Here is a 21,345-nt window from a genome sequence, read left to right as displayed (position 1 = left end):
CCACATTCTTTAATCAAACACGACACAAGCAAAGCTGAGCAGATGGCGGGTGAAAGCATGTGCTTGGGAGATGGGGCACTGCCTGAGTGGCAGAACCAAGTGGGGTGGCCAGAAGGAGGGATACGTGCCATAACAGACTGTGGGGCATGGCCCCCGCACCCCGACTCAGTGCCCCTGTCTCGTCCCACACACCTGATTGTGGGCGATGGCATTTCCTTTCATCTCAAGAGCCTGTACAAAGGCAGAAGGAAGGATGGCGCATGGGCACAGCCCCCCTCCCACCCCCCGAAAGTCCTCACTGTCTTTTCAGATCTCAAACACTGAGCTGGCTTTGTTCTCCACCCACAGACCAGAGGCTGTCTCATCAGGAAGGAGCTGGAGAAAACGGAGAATTAAGAATCGGTAACGAAAAAAATACAATAAAGATCATATAAAAAAAAAGAATATATCTGGCCACACTGACTAAACAAACAACAAATTGGCAGATTATTTAGAAGGAAAAAAAGAAGGTAATATCCGCTCCTGGCAAATATACAGGAAGTTGGGTGTTTTGGATACCCGCTTACGGAAGGGCAAGTCGGTGTAACCTTTCTGGAGGGCAATTGGCAATATATAATAAAAGGCTTAAAATATGCATTTCTTTTCACTTGGTAATTCCATTTCTAGGATTTCACCTTAAGCACACAATGAAGGATTTGTGCAAATATTTGGCTCCAAGGATGTTCACGGTGGCACTGTTGGAAGGACCGTGAACCCAGGAGCCGCGTGAACCCCAACGTGAGAGGACTGGGTGAATGATCTGCAGCGCTCCGGAGCCTCAAGGCAGTGCTGGAAACAGTTTTCAACAACAAGGAAAAACAGGCTGCAAAACAGCCCATGGGCCGTCCAGAATGCATGGAACATGAGGTAAACCCGTTTTCAGTGATACGCTCAACATGCTGTCCTTTAACTTCCAGACACTTTTTCAGGTGAAGTACCTCTAAACGTAAAGCCATCAGCCCAACTGTCAGTCTGAAAAATGTACAACAAAAACACCAGTTTTACGGTGTCTCTAGATTTCTTGGATAAAACGTATTTATTATACCTTTTCAGATTAATTAAATCCGATGCTTTAATTTCAGAGGTACACACTTGAAAATATATCAACTATGGAAAATGTAACATACTACTTAAAAATAAGTAAATGGCAGGAGAATGCCTGGTCTGTGTCTATTTTGCAGAAAAAGGGTCAAGAAGAAACAACTCTGTGCTTACTGTGGTTATTTCTGGGATGTGGACTCCTGAGTGTTACACAGCTCTTTCCCCCTTATTGATACGTTACAACGTGTGAGCAATAAATACAAATTATTTTGTAATCCTGAAGAAACTAATTATTTAAATTTCAAGCGTCCATTCATAACAATGTCTGTGTCTGACAGCTGGAACCCTGGGAAAGCAGGGCGCTGGGTGGTGTCAGGAATCCCAGCAATAGTCCCTGGTGGTGTTCTTGGAGCTGGGACACTGTGGGAACAAGAACAGACAAGGGCCCCACTCACCAGGAACATCACTGTCCAGCAGGGGAGGCAAATCTGCACCAGATAATGACTGACCTGGTTACTGATGAATACAGAGGCTCTGTAGTATTGGGTGGGTCAAAAAGTTTGTTTGTTTTTTTCTCCGTGACATCTCTAGGGCCGCTTAGCTGTCTGGAACTTCATTCAAAGCAATTGTGTTAGACTGTATTGTGGCGCCCCTGGCCTCTGCCCACTAGAAGCCAGTAGCGGGAGATAGGTGACATACTCAAAATATCCAAATCAGTAAAGTTATTGGTGAAATGAAAAACATGTCTTTTATTTCACAGAAAAAAGTTATGGACATTTTAGCCAACACAATATAAAGACTCCAGACTTCTGAGAGGAGAAGGTGAGGCAGTGAAACCTTCCTAAACTTGGGGGTGAAGACACCCCTTTCTCCTTGAGGAAGTGACAAGAGGCAAGGCACAAAGGGTGAGCAGGTGTCCCTTGTCACATGATGCACCACCGTGCGGTCGGAGGACTCATGATGCAGCCACCCAGACAGGACTCAGGACTTGTAGCCCATCTCAGTTACCAAGTCGTGTGGGCAGAAATCTTTGTCTTATTCCTCATGGGAAGGAAACAAGAACTGCTCTCTAGTTCTTTTTCTTGTCTCCCCACCCCCACCCCCAAAGTAAACAGTAAACCACCTGAGTCCCAGCTGTTAAGCCGCATGGTCCTGGTTTGGAGTTCGCATCCCACCATCCTACATTAGGATTGGTGGGAAGGCAAGAAAAAAAGGAGAGGAAGCTATTTGCTCTTTCCCTAAAGTGGTCCAATCCCCAGTTATAAATGCCCTCAAAAGGAGCCAGGATTCCGTTCGCAGCCTGAAGGGGACACTGCCATCCCTCTGCCATACCTGCACCAGGAAGGGAGTTCCAACAGGACCTCTTTCCAAGGGGCTCTGACCCCGGCGAGGCAGGAGGACTGCACAGCCACAGGCGGGGACCTCGTGGGCACCTGCGATCACCACACTCACCTTCCAGAGCAGCACAGCCAGCAGCAGGAAGATGAGGATCCCCACCAGCAAACTGATGGCGATGATCCACCCCACAACGTAGCCGCGAGGCTCCAGGTTGTGCAAGGCCTCGAAGACCACCTAGGAGGCAAAGCGAAAGTGAGACTGTTTCCTACTGGCAGCGTCCCTGGCATGATGGAGCCCAGCCTGGACTTGACGCTTGGGGTGAATTAGAGCAGAAGCCATTCCTTCCCACGTGGAGATGAAAGAAAACTGCCTACAAAACACGGTAGTCGCTCTGGGGATGAACATGAGGTCTCTTTACAACACATGTTCACTAGCTGTTTGACCCTGGGCAAGGTCCTTTACCTCTCTGAGCCTCATTTTTCTCATCTGCAAAGCAGGGGTAGACCAGCACCTCCCCAGAGAATTCAAGGGGATAATGCAGGTAGACCCCCAGCATAGTTAGCACCTGGCACAGCATCATTGTTGGCAGGGAGATTTTTTAAAAAAACTCCTCACCTGAGGATATATTTATTGATTTTAGAGAGAGAGAGGAACAGGGAGAGAGAGAGACAGAAACATCAAAGAGAGAGAAACATCATTTGGTTGCCTCCCACATATGCTCTGACTAGGGATCGAACTCGCAACCTTTTGGTTTATGGGACAACACTCCAACTTAGCCACCTGGCCAGGGTGGGAGATTTTTTCGATGCTGTACATGGTAGGCTACTGTTTAATTTTTAAAAACTACCTCTTGACCTCTAATATACATAGAGAAAAGTATACCTAAGTGTACAGCTCACTGAATTTTCACAAACTAAATGCTAAATGCATCTGTGGAACCAGTAATGAGGTCAAGAAACTGAATGTGACCAGCCCCCCAAAAGCCCCCTTCACCCTCCTTGCAGTCACAACTCCCATCAAGGGTAACACTACCCTGACTTCTAAGAGCCTGGATTAGCTTCACCTGCTTTCTGCCTTCAATGTAATTGGAATTCAACATAATGTGTGGGAGACTCAGCCAGGTGGTGGCATGTTTATTCTCATTGCTATATATCGATAGTATCCCACTGTGGGAATACCCAATATATTTATCCAGCCTATCCACTTAGGGGCTATTACAAAGAATGATTTTCAGACGGTAGGCTATGCTTAAGGAGGAATGCTTGGGAGTGGGAGGTTGTGGGGCAGAAGTGGGGTCTAAACTCTGTCATCAGAAGCCACTGTTTTCTGTCTGGGTCAGATGAGAGATTCCAGTCTTTTAAAGTCAGATTCATGCCTTTGGGTCCTCACCCCTAAAAAGCTATGTGTTGCATCATCTCCCACATTCAGAATCTCCCGTGGTATCTTGTACAGATGAACCATGAGACACTATTGGCCAAGAAGTATGACCTCAGGCAACCAAGACAGCGCCCTCAGTTTCCTTCTCTGTGAAATGGGGCTCTGAGAGGGAAAATAAGATAGTTTATTTGAGGTCCTGGCACATGGTTGGGTAATAAATCTGCTGAAGTTACTCACTGACAATGAATCACTGAGACGGGCTGTGAGCTCAGAGGGGGTCAGCTGGAAAGGCCAGCCCTTTGGGTAACCCTGCTGGCTTCTTCTCAGGGCTGTTGACTGCCCCTCGGTGTCAGAAACCAACATCCCAGCAAAGCCACGCTGGAGGTCTGGTTTTGTGGATACAGACACAGTGAGATCCCGCTACAGTTTAGTCTGGCAAATTCCACAAGAATGCCCTGTCACTTCCCTGGAATGGGCGCATAATCTTTTATTATTTTTAGTGATGCTGCTCAGCTTCTTGGACGTGTGCTAGATGCTTTGGCAGAGCTGGTTCCTCCACATAGGGGCTTGAATAAACTCATTTGTGTGTGAAGATCAGAGCATCCTGCAGTTCTAAAAAGTCAGAGCTTAGCTGAAAACCCAAAGGAAGGAACAGCAGCAAGGACTATGGGGACAGACAAGACAGACCGGTCTGTCTCCACCACTGCTAAGCTAGTGATGCTGGTCAAGCACACTTGTCTCTAAATATCTTTCCTTCCCGTCCTCTTGTTTCTACCCCCAGTTAACTGCCCCCGTCCGGGGCTGGTTCTCGCTCACCAGCACTGTTCCAAGAGCCTTGGAGAGGCCTCAAGCTGATGTTTTTTCTGACACATGGTCTCATCACGTTGCTTCTCAGCTTCCACTATCAAAGGCTTCCCTTCATGCCAAATACATATCATAATTCAGGGTACCAAGCTCTGACAACCTGGCCCCCTTCCCACCTTTTAGCCCCTTGGGGAGTATGTATATATGACATTCTGGCCAACTGGCATCATCTCCCCTTGTGAGACCTGGCTTTGTGTCACCTCGAATGCTTTTCGGTTCTTGTCCATTTGACAAACTCCAATAATTGCTCATCTTACAAATGTTCCTTCCCTTTGATCCATTCATTCTGTGCTTAAAAATTTACCCAAAGGCAAGAAACATAAAATACAGAAAAAGTTTTATATTTGAAGATGTTCACCACAGAATTATTTATATTGGGGCAGAAGTAGGAATATTCTAAATGTCCAACCATAGGGCAATAGATAAGTTATGATCAATTGCAAAGAGCTATTAAAATGGTGACAATAAATCTGGCTGTCAAAGTACGATTTTCAAAAAATTACAACATGACTCATAAAAAAATACAGTGAATACACATTAAAGACTTATTTAATTCATTATTAAGGGGATCAGCAGGATGGTAAAGCCACTTCAAAGATGGTTCTGAATATATGTGCAGTTGCAGAAAATAAAATCCAGAAATCAGATACAAAACTTGTTAATATCTGACAGGGCAATAAACTATATTTTCTGCCAGGCAGAAATATTTTTCATCTTTTCCGGCAAAAGTCGTTAATAACTTATCAGTCTTCCATGGGTTAATAAGTAACTTCACAGAAGCTGGGCTGTACAGAATTAGGCAGAGCTGTGAAGTCAGGCAGTGCTGCCCCCAAATTTTAAGGTGCATGAGAATCACGTGAGGAACCTGGGTATAGTGCAGATTCTGGATCAGCCCATCGGGGTTGGGGTCTGAGATTTGACAGGTCACATAAGCTCCCTGGTGACGCCAATGCGGCTGCTTCATGACCACACACTAAGAAGACAGGGGACAGAGGATGCTCCAAGATGCCTTTGGAAGGACAGCATCCTTTTGCCTGAGTTCCAAGTTTTAAATACATTTGACAACATGATAATAACATGTGAAAGACAATAAATGTTATAATGTTGAGTGAAAAAAATCAGTTTACTATATAGAAGACTTCAATGTCAATTTAATATATAGAAGACTTCAGCTTTGCAGAAAAATGGTAGAAAACTGAAAAGTAAAAAGTGGTTTCTGAGATTATGGGTGTTTTTTCCTCGTTTCTACTTTTTATTATTAAAATTTTTTTTAACTGAGCATTTAAAGCTAAGTTAAAAAAATTTAAAAGAGAGACTGCTCCAACACCTCCTCTTTTAAGAAGCCTGCCCACTCCTCCCTTTTCAGCAGAATCAGTCCTCCTCTGAGCTTTTGGAAGCAAGGCAATTTCCAGTCTTTTTAGCAGAGAAAACCTCCTGCAGTAACCCAGTGTATCACACAGGAAGACGTGAGTTCTCTGGCTGCGAAGAAGGTAGGCAGCCAGAGCCCCGCCTGCTCAGTCCCCTTCCCAAGCCTGTCCCCTCAAAACCCCACCCAAGCCCCAGCAGTTCCTAAGCCAACTCAAGGGGATCCCTGGCTCCACAAAGCTTCATTTTAAAACCACAGTGAGTGCTTCGTAGTCCCAGTCCTATGTCCTTCTCACTCTGATAGGTAATAATGATGTATCTTCCTGTCTACGGGCTCCTGCAAACTGAATTCTTATAGAACAGGGGTTCAAATGCATGCTTTCCTGTCACCTAACCCACGGTAGTGATTCATTCATTATGTGACTCATGAATGCACAAATTAAAGTCATTGTTTTCAGCGTTAGATGAAGCATGGGTATGATTCAGTCTGCAAAAAAAGAGAAGGTGGAATTTGAAGCTGCAGTCTCTGACTGTACTTCTCTCTACTTCAAAAACATACCCGCAAATGTTATTTCTTTGGCGGAAGTCCTGGACACCCATTTATCCACCTGCCCATCCGCCTTCCCATCTGTTGGCCCATCCATCCACCCACTTGTCCATGCATCCATTTGACAAATGTATATGCAGCATCTACTGTTGCCAAGAACCGTGGGGAGTCATTGATGAATAAAACAGGCAGTCTTTGCTCTCATGGAGCTTTCTGTATGTAGAGAATACTGGCCAAACAGACACATAAATGCAAAATTATAACTGGAAAGTGCCCCAGGGGAGAGATTTATAGTATGAAGAGGCCGAGATGGGCATGGCAGTCAGAAAGAGTTCCTTGGTGAACTGCTTGAGTTGTGAATTAAAGAATAAGCAGCAGTTAACTACTGTATACAAAGAGGGGAGGGAACATCATTCCAAGGAGAGGAAATAGCATGTGCCAAGTCCCTGTGGTAGGGGTGAGCTTGGCAGGGATGAGACACTGCCAGCAGACAGCGAGGTTGGAGCAAACAGACTGAACCAGAAGCCAGAGGAGGATGTTCAAGGTGAGGCTGGAGAGATAGAAAAGACTAGAGCCACATTAAGACATATATGCATCTCTGACCAGTGTGGCTCAGTTGATTGGGCATCATACCACTAAGCAGAGTCTCCAGTTCAGTTCCCAGTCAGGGCACATGCCTGAGTTGGGGTGCATGTGAGAGGCAACCGATCGATATTCCTCTCACATCGATGTTTCCTTCCCTCTCTTTCTCCCTCCTTTCCCATCTCCCTAAAAATAAATTAATAAACTCTTCATTAAAAAAGAGAATTATATGCTATATCTTAAGAAAAATGGGAAGCCAAAGGAGGGTTTTAATCAGGGCAGGGACATAGTTGCCAAGAGGATTACGAGGGAGAATGTTACGTGGGGGTTCAAGGAACAAACAACTCCAGTAAGAGAGCTGCAGGGGAAGGGGTTGCCCCGGGGGAGAGCCACGTTCCTGATATGAAAGAGAGAAAAGACGGAGGGGGAGGGGGAGGTGCTGGTCTTCGAGGTGGTGGGAGGCAGAGAGACAGGGATGGCAGAGGTTCTAACCAGCGAAGGGATGGCAGGTGGCATGGCCGCCGTCTGAAGCTGGAGGGCTTATGCGTTGGATACCAACTCCTAAAACAAGAAAGTAAGGAGCATGGGGATTTGCCTCAACAGAGCCTTTGAGGAGGACAGACATCTACTGGGGGTGATGGCACAGTCCCGACACTGGGCATCTTGCCCGCTGCTGTAAAGCTAAGTGCACCTGAAGTCGGCAAGCTGGTGTCAGGAAATGACCAGGAGCCAACTTCCAGTCTCAGGCAGCTGGCGAACCTAAACCACAGTGCTCAATTCACTTCTGTGTTTCTGGAAGCTTCCATATTCTGACCATTGCAAATGGGCCTAATGTCACAGCTGGAAATGCTCAGGTCTCCGGAAGGCCTGAGGACGTGACCACAATGGGGTACACCTGGCCCAAGCTGGATGGCGGGCTTCCAGTGCTGGGGGGCGGGGCGGAGGGACAGTTCAGTCAGTACCACCCACCACCACCCCCACCAGGGGAGGCCCAACCGACTAAAGGTCACAACAGCAAACCAGCTCTCTGCAGTCAACATTACCCATGTCCCACAGAGGGAAGGACTTTATGTAAAATAAAAAGTGGAAAGAGAAGAGCATCTGGACAAGGAAAGGACATTTTCACCTGCTTCTGATTACACATAAGAGCCAGTGGGGGGTCGGGGAAGGCTACGGGCGCTGGGAGAAATGATCTCAGCTGAACTACATCTTAAACTGCTCTCCGAACACAGCCTCCAGAAAGCACATCAGTTTGTGGGAGGAGGGAGGCTTCTGGAGACGACATCAATGAACAGAACATAAACTGTGCATTTGGCAAGATCAAGGCTGTAAGTCTGCACCGTGATAAAGAGACGTCAACCATGCCCATGCCTGTCAGGTGCCGGGTTCCAGAAAGTCCTTGCTCTGTTAGAATTTGCACAGGAATAAGCTGGGCTAACTCCTTTGTTGTTAATAATGGGTCACGTTTGCTGAGAACTTACTATGTGCCAGACACTGTGCCAAGAGGTTTTGGAGCCATTCCTCCTGAGAATCCTCAGAACCTCTCTTAAAAGGGAGGACAAGACTACAGCTCATTTACGTCAAGCTAGCCAGGGCCCTGCAGGAGCCCCAATTCTCCTCCTGATGAGCAGGCTGCATCTGCTTGGGGACCTGGCCACAAAGGGAAGGGTTCCAGGATCAACGGACATCTAAGTCTGAACACGATGTGCTTCTGAGGCTGCCAGAGCCAAGGGTCACTCCTATGACAAAGGCCCAGCTGTTTACCACCCAGGACTGTGCCTTCTACCTCCTGCTCGGAATGGTGCTCCCACTGTGTGTGGGCGCGGGACGACGGGACAGTGCAGGTCAGAGAACTGAAGGGTTAAGGAAGACTTGGGGCTTGCGAGTGGGTCGACCTGGTGGCCAGTCCTGGCTCTTGCACTGGCAAGCTGTGGCACCTCAGGCTGGTAGGCTCCTCGCCTTCTAGAGCCATGGTTTCCCCAACAGGAAATGGGAGTAATAATGTCTAGGTCACAGGGGTGATGTGAGAGTGATTGTCACCTCTTTATGCAATGAGAGCCACTAGTAACTGAACGGGGGGTGGACCAGGCAAGGGGCTTTGCGTCAAGATGTAACTTGATCTTCCCTACATGTGACCAGCACAAATTGCCATATCTTTACTCACATTTACCTACCTGTCCATTTCTATCTTCTCTGCCACCATTATCTCTTGCCAAGTGACAGTCACGACCATCTAATTAGCTTCCTGATTTCTATCTTTCACCCCTACAATCCACTGTCCACACAGGAGCCTGTGGTATTTAAAAGATTATACATTGGAACATGCCATTCCCTGATCAAAACAGAAGTGTCCAACGGCTTCCCTTTGTAACTGTCCCCTTGTGTCACAGGGTGTCGACCCTGTCTGTCTTCCATCATGGATGTGTTCACTGCTCACCAGGTTCCTGCCACACTGGTCTGTCAGCCTTGCGCATGGCAAGCTGTCTGTGTCTTCTGACAGCTCTCCCCCCACTGCCACCGGGGCATTCTTCCCCATGCTGGGCACGCCACTTCCCTCTTGCTCTCTAGGTCTCCACTTCCTTGGAGAAACATTCCTTGAACCCCATCCAAAGCAGGTTACCCCCACAGCACTAGCCTCAATTTAAAATAAAACCCTTGTGGCCCTGGCCGGATAGTTTAGTTGGTTATAGCATCAACCCGATACGGCGAGGTTGTGGGTTCAATCCCCGGTCAGGGCACATCCAATAATCAACCAATAAATGCATAAATAAGAAGAAAAATAAATGAATGTTCCTCTTTCTCTCTCAATTAAAAAAATAAAACCTTTGCTTGCTTCCTTCTTTACTGTCTGTCTGGGAGGGTAGCGACCATGTCTATTTTGTTCCCTAGTACGTCCCCAGTGCCTAGTACGTATAGTGCCTGGCCTTTAGCAAGCTCTCAATAAATATTCATCGAGTGAATAAGCAAACAGTGACCATTAGGACATATGACTCATGTATTGTGGCAAACTGTGCTGGGCTTTCTTTCAATTCCTTATGGTTTAGTTTAATTTTCATATGTGGGGGTGTTGGGCAAGGACAGGAGGACCACCTACCACCTTCTGATGATGGTACAGGATTGGGGGAGGTGATGACCCTCTTGTTCATCCTACGTCTCAGCGCAACTTGAGGTGCAAGGGGGAAAACCTCTCTTGCTATGTGGAATGTAATTTTAACTGCACTTGGCCACATAAATGGTCAAGTACAAGTCACGGTCTACCTTGTGACAGTGAACATGGTTAAGTCTGCATCCAGACTAGTACTGAACCCACTTCTAGTGCTGGGAGAGCACCTCTGTGTGGGTCTTGGGGCGAAGGGGAGGCTACGCTACAAAAACCAAAGATGCCAATGAGCTGCTCTCCCAGGGATTGCTGTTCCCCCGCGACAGGGACCTGACCTCAGCCAGTGAGCGGCTCCTGCCTGATTCCAGAGCAAGAGGCTGAGAGAATCCAGGGACACGTGTGTCTGGAGCACCCCGCCAGGCTCCTCCATGGCCTCACTGAGCCTGTGGTCCTGGCGCTCAGATTTCTTGACTGATTCCCCAGCCTCCCTGGCAATTCTGAGAGCTGCCAGATATCCTTCTTGTCCATCTGGTTCTGCCAAAATGAGTCAGAGTCAGCCCCTGCTCCTGCTTGCACCTAAGATCTCAGCCCGGTACACAAACTGCCCGTGGCAATGACTTACTCCTTTGTCTGTGGGTTTATGTATTTCTTGTATATTCTGCTATTTTAAAATATCAAGAAAATGGATTTGCCATGTAATTCATATAAGCATCTCCTCCCGCCTGAGAAGAAAGTGTGGGGGTGGTATCTTGAAGTAGCAGAGCTGAGTCTGTAGATTCTTGGTTTGCCCTGGGGGAGTTTCTAACCTCAGTTGTTGGCAACTCTCCCTGAAAAGCAACAAGGTTGGAACTCTCAGGTGTGGATCTATACAAAGCTAAGAAGCTTGGTGTGGCTGGTCTTGGACCCATGCTACCACCCTACCTGGGAAGTACCCCAAGATCTATTTAATTAAGAAACAGGGCAAATGCCTTGAGAACTATTTCTAGGTATTCACCGACATGCTCTGTAAAGCACTACTCATTCCATGGGATAAAAATGAAAGACACGAGGAGTCACAGGAAAATTATTTGATTTCCCTATCAGTTAAGGTGCCCACCATGTAGACTTGACGTGGCAAACAATCTGTTTCCCTCTTCTCGCCCCCACCCTGCTCCATACCAGCGACAAGTATACTTTCTGTTCATTCCAAGGCCGTAACACTTTGGTCCCTAATCTCAAATCCTGTGCCATTTTGCCTGACTTAAATTTGGTGGCTACCCTCTGTGGAAATTTCCAATCAGAGGCACGACTGACAGAGAGCCAGGCATTCAGAAGAATCACACGGGAAAGAACGTGTTTGTTCTAAAAAGGCAAAGCTTCCTTCTCAGAAAAGGTTTTTTTTTCTTTTTCCCAGCCAGAAAAGTTGAGAACAGACTGTGGAACTTCATCTGAGCTCATGGATTAAAAAGGCAAAGTCCGAGAAAGGAGGGAGAAGGGGGCGTTGTGGGGTGACGATGGGTGTTACTTTTTTCTTGGGAGTACTGAAAAAAAAAATCAGTTGAAATGAGAGCTTCTTCCAAAGAACTCTTGATAATGTAAATATTACCACAGGGTTCAAAATGGAACAGTAATTAATGGAAGTGGCATTTGGGGGCATGTGGATGACTCAGTATCTACACGCAGCTCAGTGTCCTAATCAAAGACAACGTTCGCCGTGATAGATAAGATCTTTTAAAACCTACACAAGAGGTTCCACCTGTAGGAAACCTGTTAATTACTTCCATTAGCTCTTGATTGGGAACGCTATGGTCTACCAGAACATACCAAGTCTCTCACGTTGGGCATGTATTTCATTCTATAAAACGTTTTATCCAGAGCTATGACAACCAGCAGTGAATCACCATCTCCTTCACTTCCCAGGTGAAGGTCTGAATAGGCAGTGAAATGGCCTGAAAAGGCCAAAGCAAACTTGAAACATTTGACTTGCCAGAAAAACTGGCCACTGGTCATGAAGGATTCCAGCGTCATTCCGCTGCATCCCGTTCGGTTTCTACGAGTAAAATTCCTGCGTGGACAATTTCTCAGTGTGATTAGAGGAGGAAAGCTGTACCTCTGACTGTCCTTCCATGCACTGAGTCTGGAGTGGCCAGGTCCTGGTGCAGCTTTGACATCCTCACCCACCCACAGGTTCCTACAGTGTTCATTCTGCCCCAGCTGATGGTCTCGTCTCCAAGAGAAGGTAACGTCTCCCTTGAGACAAGGCAAATTACAGGGAAGGAGATGCAAAAAGGTAGCATCCTTGCACAACCCACTGGCAAGCCAGTCACGGGCTGCTGTCTCCCCTTTCCCTTTAGCCTAGGATCTGAGTGGGGGGGGGTGTCAAAGGATGAGCTCCCCCTCCCACCTCAATAAAAGGCAGTAAAATTCCAAGGCCACTCTTTTCCTTCAGCCTCTCAACCACCAAGTCTCCTGGTTGCCGCCACTCCCTACGTCTCTGAGGCCTGCATGTCAGCTGCATTTTATGGAGAACCGGGGAATAGGTAGAGAATGGAAGAGAAGGTTCTAGGACATGGCAATTTGGATGTGACCTCTTTATGTTATTCCGACAACGTGTTTTTACCCACTATTTATCCATGGAGCAATTTCATTGGAAAGGCAGATGAGGTTTCAGGGAAAGGGTGAGGAGAATAAAAATAGTCTTGGCTCCAGAGTGGAAATCCAAGTCCTGTCAAGGGTTCTTCCAGACTGTTTTTCCTTTGGCTGGTCACAGCAGGGAGCTTTCGCATCACGACGGCATCCCGAAGAACAACGCTACCACAACATGAGCAGACCACGAGAGGTCCCCACGGGGGTCTGAAGGCCCAGGCAGGCCTGCTCTTGGGCCTCCCACAAAGCCAGCCTCTTGGCTCAGAAACCACCTTTACCCTCACATTCCAGCACCAAGTCACCCAGATGCTATCCCCTCCATGAAGGGCTGTCCCGGGGGTGGCTGACTCACCGCCATCTCCTCTGGGTTCCCACCAGCGATCTCCACTACCCTTAGGGCAGGGTCCACCTTCACCTTGGCACGGGTCATGAACTGGATGACAGAGGAGCTGTCCTGTGGAGGAAACAACATAGCTCACTGTAAGATCTTTCGGCAACAAGGGCTGGGTACCAGGCAGAACCGGAATCCCAAGATGGCATGTGGACCAGACAAAAATCATGTCACTGAGTTAGATCCTTCCCCATCCCAGGCACCCCCATGAACAGAGAGCCCCAGTCTCTCTCTCGAGAATTCTGACAAACTGTGGACTTCTGCTAACCATCAGCACATGCAAGCATGTGTGCTGTGGTTTCCAAGTGGAAAGAGCCAGATATTTGGATATTGATATTGACATAGTCACAAAGAGCAGAGAATAAATAAAGCTGTTTAATTGTGTAAAGCAAACCCAGGCCTGGCGTTCCATAGAACGCATTTGATTGACATTCTCAAACGTCTTCCTGCCCTGACCACAACCCTCAAACCCTTCCCATGAGTTACTTTTAACTCTTTCCTTGCTTTTCAGTGAAGGTGTTTTGGGTTCAAAGCCACTTAGCATGGGAGGAGGGTACCTGATGGAGCCATGAGAAAGCAGAAAGCATCTGGCTTCTAAATCAGGTGTGGGCACCTCCAAGGCTCAGGAAGAGCCCACCAGCCAGTCATAGCCCTTGGTGTGGGCTCGGAGTCAAAGCCACTGATCCAGAAAAGGAGGAAATGGCTCCAAGGCAAGGGTGGAGAAGGAATGTGGAAAAAGACACGGGCTGGCAAAACATGGCTTAGGAAAGGGCCAGAACCTTGGGCCAGTGGTATGGACGAACCATGGAGCAGAGAGGCAGCCTGGCTTTGGTCGTGGAAACAGAGGACAGGCAACTGGAGCAGTCAGCACCGCGCCCATGGGAGTGGGTAGCTGGGGCTCTGCCCTCCACGTGTGTTGTAGCGTACCCACCCACATGTACCCAGCTCGCCTGCCATGCAAGGTGGCACATGGCAGATGCCAGCTCTGATCCACTTCTGGTCAGACCCACCGCCAACAATGAAAGGGGAGAACTCTCTTTATAGGAACCAGTTCTAAGGGGTGCCCTGCTCATCGCTGACAAAGAAATCACAAAGACCTTCCTGGGAGGATGCAGGGATGTCACTTTGTGTACTTCACCTGGGAGTTAGGTACTGATTATTGTTTGTTTATTTTTAAAATAGTAACGACACATCTTTTCAATGCTCTGGGAAACTTGTCTCTCAAAGGTACTGCTCCTGTTAACTCATACGAAGCAGTAAATAATTTTATATGCAAATCATCTTTTGCCAGTTTTAATAGTTCTATAAATGTGCAGGTTTATGTGTCAGGATATACTGTATTCCCAGTCTGGGATGATAACAATTATCATCATCTCATATATTATATTAGTCATGACAATAATAATAATCATAATAACAATGTTAATTGTCAAAGTTCAAGGCCGAGTAGGTAAGGAACCTGTCACAGCACAGGCTTGGGTGGTGGCAGAACAACACTTTCAAAGAAATCTAAATCCTCCGATAATTAAAAAAAATCAGATCCTACATTTCAAATGAAAACTTGTTAAGGTCAAAACAATAAAACCGCAAATTCCCTTGGCTGGGGCCAGACCCTGAGGTCAAAGGAAAATAAACACACTGGCGGCCCACGCAAACCACAAGGCTGGCGCCGCTTCACGTCCTTAGGGAGGCGGGAAGGCTCCCGGAGCCACCTCCCGCTCCACCCCCCCAGGGGAGGTCGGGGCTGGCTTCAAGGGACTGATACTCAGCATTTCAAGCTCTGGGGGCTGTTGGGGTCCCACCTGGTCTCCAGCTCAGCCTCATTCTAGGCCTGGAACTTCTGCTGAAAAAGCACTTTCAGGGAGAATGGCCCTCCAACACCCACCTAAGACACCCCATGGCTCTCTGCTCTCTCGGGGTGCTGACTGGATTGGATGGCCCACAGGGACAGCAGTCAGTGGGACATATTGCTTGGCAAAGGGTCTCCACTGATCACGGAGAGAAGATCAGGCCATAGAGCTATGCACCAGGAAGGCGTGAGGCCTTGCAAGGAAAATTAAGCAGCCATCTGCATTCAGGGTGAAGGAGAAATCGGAGTGGCTTCCCGCCATCAGTGCCCATGTCAGGGCTCTGTCAACAGTGGAAATAAAACTGTCACCAGGGCCACTTGTCAAGAACACAGACAGGCTGGGTAAGTCTACACAATCACAGTCCCTCAGCTGATGCAGGGACCCAGGGACCCATGCAAGGAAGGCACTTGCTGGGATATGGGGCTTTCAGAGTCCCTTCTGGAATCGTAGGATGGTCGTGGTACTCTTCCTCATGCCTGGTCATGTCATGACACTGTCCTTTTTCAAGGAACAGGGACAACAGGGAAGCTCTGCTGTGTGAGCCCAATATACCCCAAACCCATTCCCTCCCAAGGAATCCAGAGAAACAGAACTGAGCATAGCTCTCCATGGAAAGTAGGGAAAATATCCCACATTCCCTAGTGCCCGTGACGTCTCAGGTCAGAATGTGACTGTCATGCCTAATTTAAAAAATAACACTGGAATGACTTTGCTAAGGATATTCATTCACACACTGACAGGTTTATACAGACTGACACGCTTACTTTTTCCAAAGGAAAATAAATAGAATCTCTGTGGCTAACATGCATATTTAGTTTTATCTTCATATGTGATTATTTTTAAAGCATCTTGTTCAATGTGGCCTTTCATACTCAGCAGCTCTTATGTAGAAATAAATCACAGTGGATCTGTATGATTTTTTTAAGGGCCACCGATTCACTGACTGAGGTTTTTGTTTGTTTGTTTTTTTATGAACCACTTATGATAAACTCATAATAGCAAAATGACCCGAGGTTCAAAAGTTGACTTCCCTGAAACAAGATGTCATCTAAATAAGTGGCCACAAACTACAAGCCACAGGTCCAGTCTGGCCTTTTACCTGTTTTTGCAGAAGCTTTATCGAAACTCCGTCATGTCCGTGTCTTTGAGCATTGTTTGTGGGGGCTTCCACAGCACAGTGACAGAGATGAGCAGTGGCAAGACTACGGGGTCCCAAGGCTATAATTACTACTTTTTTTTTTTTTTTTTACAGAAAACGTTTGCCAACCCCTCGTCTAAAATGTGGTCCCAGACCAGCAGTATTGGCATCACCTGGGAACTTGTCAGAACTACAGCATCTCAGACTCCACCCCAGGAATCCACGTGTTAACAAGATCTCCAGGTGATTCTGACGCAAGCTCAAGCTGGAGAAAAAAGTGCAAACCCCACAGCTTGTGAAAATGAAGGCGCTGATTTGGCAGGTCTGGGGTACAGTCCAAGACTCTGCATTTCTAACAAGCTCCCAGGTGAGGCTGACGTTGCTGATCCTGGGACGACACTTTGAACAGCGGGGGTCTCGTATTTTTCCCTGGCATCCTCCAGCGGAATTCCCAAGGGCCCTGGCCAAGGAAGTTTGAAAAGGGGCAGGCAGAGTTCCGTGAGAAATGAATTCAAGTGCTTTTAAATGAACCTCGAGGGCGCTGTCTCTCAGGACTTACCTTTTTCAGTATTTCTGTGTTCAGCAGCATGTAAATGTCTATAGTACGACTTTCTTCTTTAGCAAGTGCACTCAGGTTACAGTGCGTTGTTAGGCAAGAGATTCCTGGTTTTTCACAGTCCTGAGGGACAAAAAAAATCAGAGAACTGACAAGCGGTTTTAAGAACAAAGACAGATGCACAGCAATTTATGGAGCAGACGGCTCCATGGGCTTCTATTCTGGAAACTAAGAACTCCAGGCCTAGGAGCTGCACAGAGAGATGTGACCACCAGAGGGCAGTGGAGGGATTTCCTGCCCAGTGGGCACCAGAACATACCTTCAAGTCAAGCAACTGGATTTTGCGAGAAATAATCGTTTTTAAAAAGAAGCACATTTACGTACTCTGAAAGCATTTTTCTCATGAGTTCTGCACACGAGATGTATTTCCTACATTATGTAATTTCTGCCCGTGCAGTGGCAAACACGCTTCATGGCTTTTCTCGGGTGGGGCAGATTGGAGGACTAACGAGCCGTAGGACTCAAGGAAACGCAGGAGTAAAGAAAAACACAGGTTGGAACAAGAAAATACGTGAATTACCAATACACATTTATATTTCAAATTTAAGTTACGAAAGACTTTTGTAGGATCCAAAACATACACACATATCTTCATGATGCTTCACATGTGGGGTGAAATTTTCAGCCGATACAGAGTTGTATCTGTCAGGCAACTAGATATCACCACACCTAACAATTCGAAGGGCTTTTAACAATGGTTGTGTCATCAAGCACTGTGTGAGTAAAAAAGAAACAAAAAAGAAAACCAACATTCCAAGTGGCAAACAGCCATACTTCTTCTACAGAAACAAAATACATATGAGACGTGCCTAGGCTGAAATAAGAAGCCGAAGAGATGGAATGAAAGATAGCCTTTGGAAAAACATGATTCCACCTTCAATACCTGTACTTAAAAAAAACTGGGTAGCCCTGCCAGGTAGCTCAGTTGGTTAGAGCAGCGCCCCAATATGCCAAGGTTGCAGGTTCAACCCCCAGCCAGGGCACATACAAGAGTCAACCAACTGACGCATAAATGAGTGAAAAAACAAACTGATGTTTCTCTTTTGCTCTCTCCCTTTCTCTCCCCACCCTGCCACTCCCCTCTCTAAAATCAATAAATTAAAAAAATATTGGGGTATAACTTACATAGAGCAAACAGATTAAATTTGAAGGGTCCATCTTGATATATTTTTTACATATGTTCATACTCAGATCAAGATGTAAAAACATGTCCAGTGCCTAAGTGGGTTCTCTCGTATCCCCTCCTATTGATATTCCTCCAAAAGTAACCATTATCCTGACCTTCATTGCCATTGATAGTTTTGCTGTTTCTGAACCTCCTACAAGTGCAATATTGTAGTACAATATGTATCCTTTTGCCTCTAGCTCTGCCACGCAAATATTATGTCTAGTAGATTTATTTGTGTGGGTGTGTGTAGCAGTTTTCTATTGCTCTATAATATTCTAGTGTATGGCCACACCACAATTGTTTCTAACACCTGATGGATATTTGAATTATTCCCAGCTTTTGGCTGTAATGACTGTGATTCTTGTCCATGTCTTTTGTGGGACACAAGTACTCATTTCTCTTGGGGATATACCTGGGAGCGGAATTCCCGGGTCACAGGGTACGAATACCTTTAGTTTTAATAGATACTGCCCAGCAGTTTTCCAAAGTGGTTGTACAAGAAGCTTCACTCTTGATTAGACTCCTATTTGTTGGAGAAATGTTTTACTACTTTGTGCTCTGTGGGTTGCAAAGGTTTCCCTTTGCCAGGCAATGGAACTTGAAATGTCAATTTAACACTTTGATTGAAACCTCAGGCTGAAAAATAGGAGCTGACCACAGTCCTTGTGACTTTCTAAGCCAACTGATTAAAACCAGATTTGGGAAAAAAATAAATGCCAAATAGAAAACTGGCCTCTCATCTCAGACTTGCCTTTCTAGTGAGGACCACCCATGTTGACCCAACCAGAAAGCAAATTCTTACCAAGACTTTTCTTCCAGACTTTGTGAAAAAAGCAAATATAGTATGGAAGATATTTTCTTGTTCTTGAGGGATGATGCAGGGGGTTGGGTTCTTCTGGAAGGAACAGTTTCCCTTCTCTTGGCCCACCTGAAAATCAAGAGAAATCTGTCAGAGTGGTCCACCCAAGAATGGATCGTGAGCATGGAATCTCTTATAGCATAGGTGGTAGCGGTCAAGCCCAAGGTCAGCGTTGCCCCTTGTTCATTCTCCAGTGGACAATAACGGCTGAAAAGCTGAAAGGCAGAAGTAGTAGCATCAACATGGCCTAACAACAGAAAATGTGGATCCTCAGTCCTTAAATAATTGAGATGAGATGGCATGCAACATGCAAATGAGATGCGTCCAGGAAACAGAAACCCTTAAGGAATAAAATAAACCTATACTTCATGGTGTCCAAAGCACATTTACAGACATCTTTACAATCCTCGGAGATAAGCATTTATGTTCTTTGTCCAGAAGAGGAAAATGAGACTCAGGTTAAGTCACTTGCCGACCATCACTGGGTCCAAAATACAGGTTTTGAATGCAGATCTTCCGAAATCGAACCTGTATGCATGGCCCACTGCCAGAGGTTTTCAAACTGTGTTCCATGGAACCCCCAGAGTGCTGTAAAACCCTTTCACAGTCTTCTGAGAGATAAAAGGCACCCAACAGGACTGCTCTAGGCCCCCAGCTCTGCTCCAGCTGGAGCTTCAACCACATACAGTGTCGTTTAAAACCAGGGTTCTGCTAGAAAAGACAGAGGAGGAGGAAGAGGAGAAGGAAGGAAGGAAGGAAGGAAGGAAGGAAGGAAGGAAGAAAGGAAGAAAAGAAAGAAAGGAAGGAAGGAAGGAAGGAAGGAAGGAAGGAAGGAAGGAAGGAAGGAAGGAAGGAAGGAAGGAAGGAAGAAAGAAAGAAAGAAAGAAAGAAAGAAAGAAAGAAAGAAAGAAAGAAAGAAAGAAAAGAAAGAAAGAAAGAAAAAGTCGGGCAACCATACAGGAGATTTTATGCTCAGTGAGGTCTTGTTGAGTTATCTGATTTTGCTTTTGACAGCGATAACAATGGTGCTGAGCAACAGCAAAATTACAATCAAAAGAAACCAAAAATAATGGTGTCATGTCTCCCACGTTGATTTCTTTATGAACATTATTTTTAATGCCTAAATTGAGGAACCGTTAAAAAAAACAAACAGATCTTTATATATGACCGTATCACATTGGTTGAAGCCGGAGACTTAGACATGACTTAAGATCAAGTCTCAAAGTTTAATAATTAGTAATTTGTAATTTAGGATCGTGTTTACAGTTCCATTTCTAACCAGAGGTATCTGTTTAAACTCCTATCTTTAAAGTCCTTGACTAAGATACAGTGTATAGTTTGAATTTATTGAAAAAAAAATTCAGCTTCTCATTCATTGTAGGTTTAGTTAAAAATGTTTACATAAAGAAACTTCTAACTTAACAATGTTAATCTTTTAATAATGAACTATAAAACAAAGACCCCCCCCCCAAATTTGCTAAATTAATCTCAATTTTATCTTTGGTCTGAACATATATGTCAGGATTTACTATGTAGTATATGCCTGAAAATAAATAAGATGAAGATGTATTTCCTCAAATTGATTATTAGAAAAGAGTGTTGCCTTTATAAAGCTCTCATAGTTTATTATTCTTTAAAAGTATCTCATAGTTTGGTATTTTCTCAATTACTTTATTTGAATCATAAAACCTGGGAAGACACACCAGCCTGAAATGGTCTCAGTCAGTTAGCTTGGATGCTTTCAGAGGTCACTAGAGAGAATTAATGGGAAGAAAGCAATGAGATCTAATACACATTTGGTGATGATTCCCAGGATGCAATTGTTGTAAGTTGTGACAAATATTTTCAGTCATTTCAGAAACCAAAACATCATTTGTTTATGTGGTGAGGATTGTTGAGTAGTTCCTTATCAGACAAATAAGAAATACAACTGCTGCAATATTGTACAGATGGGTATCTGTGTCTTTCAATAAAATTTCAACATCAAATATGGATTCAAAATGTTCTATATTTCAAATAAATTGGGTAAATTGAAGATGATATGCTCTGGAAAACTGTTGACTAAAAAGTGGCTTAGTAATGATCTACATTGATCTTGAGAGATATACATTCACATAAAATCATTTTGTAAAATGTGTGAATGGGAAGGACAATATAAACTCATATATTATTCTTACATCATTTGAAGTACAGTAGTCCTTTTTTGTCCACGGGGGATATGTCCCAAGACCCCCAGTGGATGCCTGAAGCTGTGGATAGTTCCGAATCCTATATACACTATGTTTTTTCCTTTACACACATACCTTTTCACTAAAGGAAGCGCCGTATGGCTCCTCTTTGGTTTGTCCGAATGGCCAGCATCGCTATTCTTGTGCTCGGGGGCTGTTATTAAATAAGGCTGACTTGAACACAAGCGCTACGAAATCAGGACAGTCAATCTGATAA

General features: G+C 45.6%; 1 protein-coding gene across 1 annotated transcript in view; it reads right to left on the bottom strand.

The window, feature by feature from the left end:
- The window catches only part of ITGA9 (integrin subunit alpha 9), a 293,781-nt gene that overhangs the window by 10,324 nt on the left and 262,112 nt on the right, over window positions 1-21,345 (bottom strand). The window contains exons 24-27 of the mRNA XM_090284501.1: window positions 18,844-18,969; window positions 16,817-16,936; window positions 13,231-13,332; window positions 2,533-2,652 (exon numbers count right to left, since the gene is read on the bottom strand). Coding sequence (XP_090140627.1) covers window positions 2,533-2,652; window positions 13,231-13,332; window positions 16,817-16,936; window positions 18,844-18,969 — 468 coding nt within the window. The remainder of the gene's footprint in view (window positions 1-2,532; window positions 2,653-13,230; window positions 13,333-16,816; window positions 16,937-18,843; window positions 18,970-21,345) is intronic.

The sequence above is a fragment of the Furipterus horrens genome, unplaced genomic scaffold (assembly GCF_987537825.1).
Source record: "Furipterus horrens unplaced genomic scaffold, mFurHor1.1.pri manual_scaffold_7, whole genome shotgun sequence".
Classification (NCBI taxonomy): domain Eukaryota; kingdom Metazoa; phylum Chordata; class Mammalia; order Chiroptera; family Furipteridae; genus Furipterus; species Furipterus horrens.
Note: the sequence above shows the minus strand (reverse complement) of the source record. Positions and strands in the feature narration are given on the sequence as shown.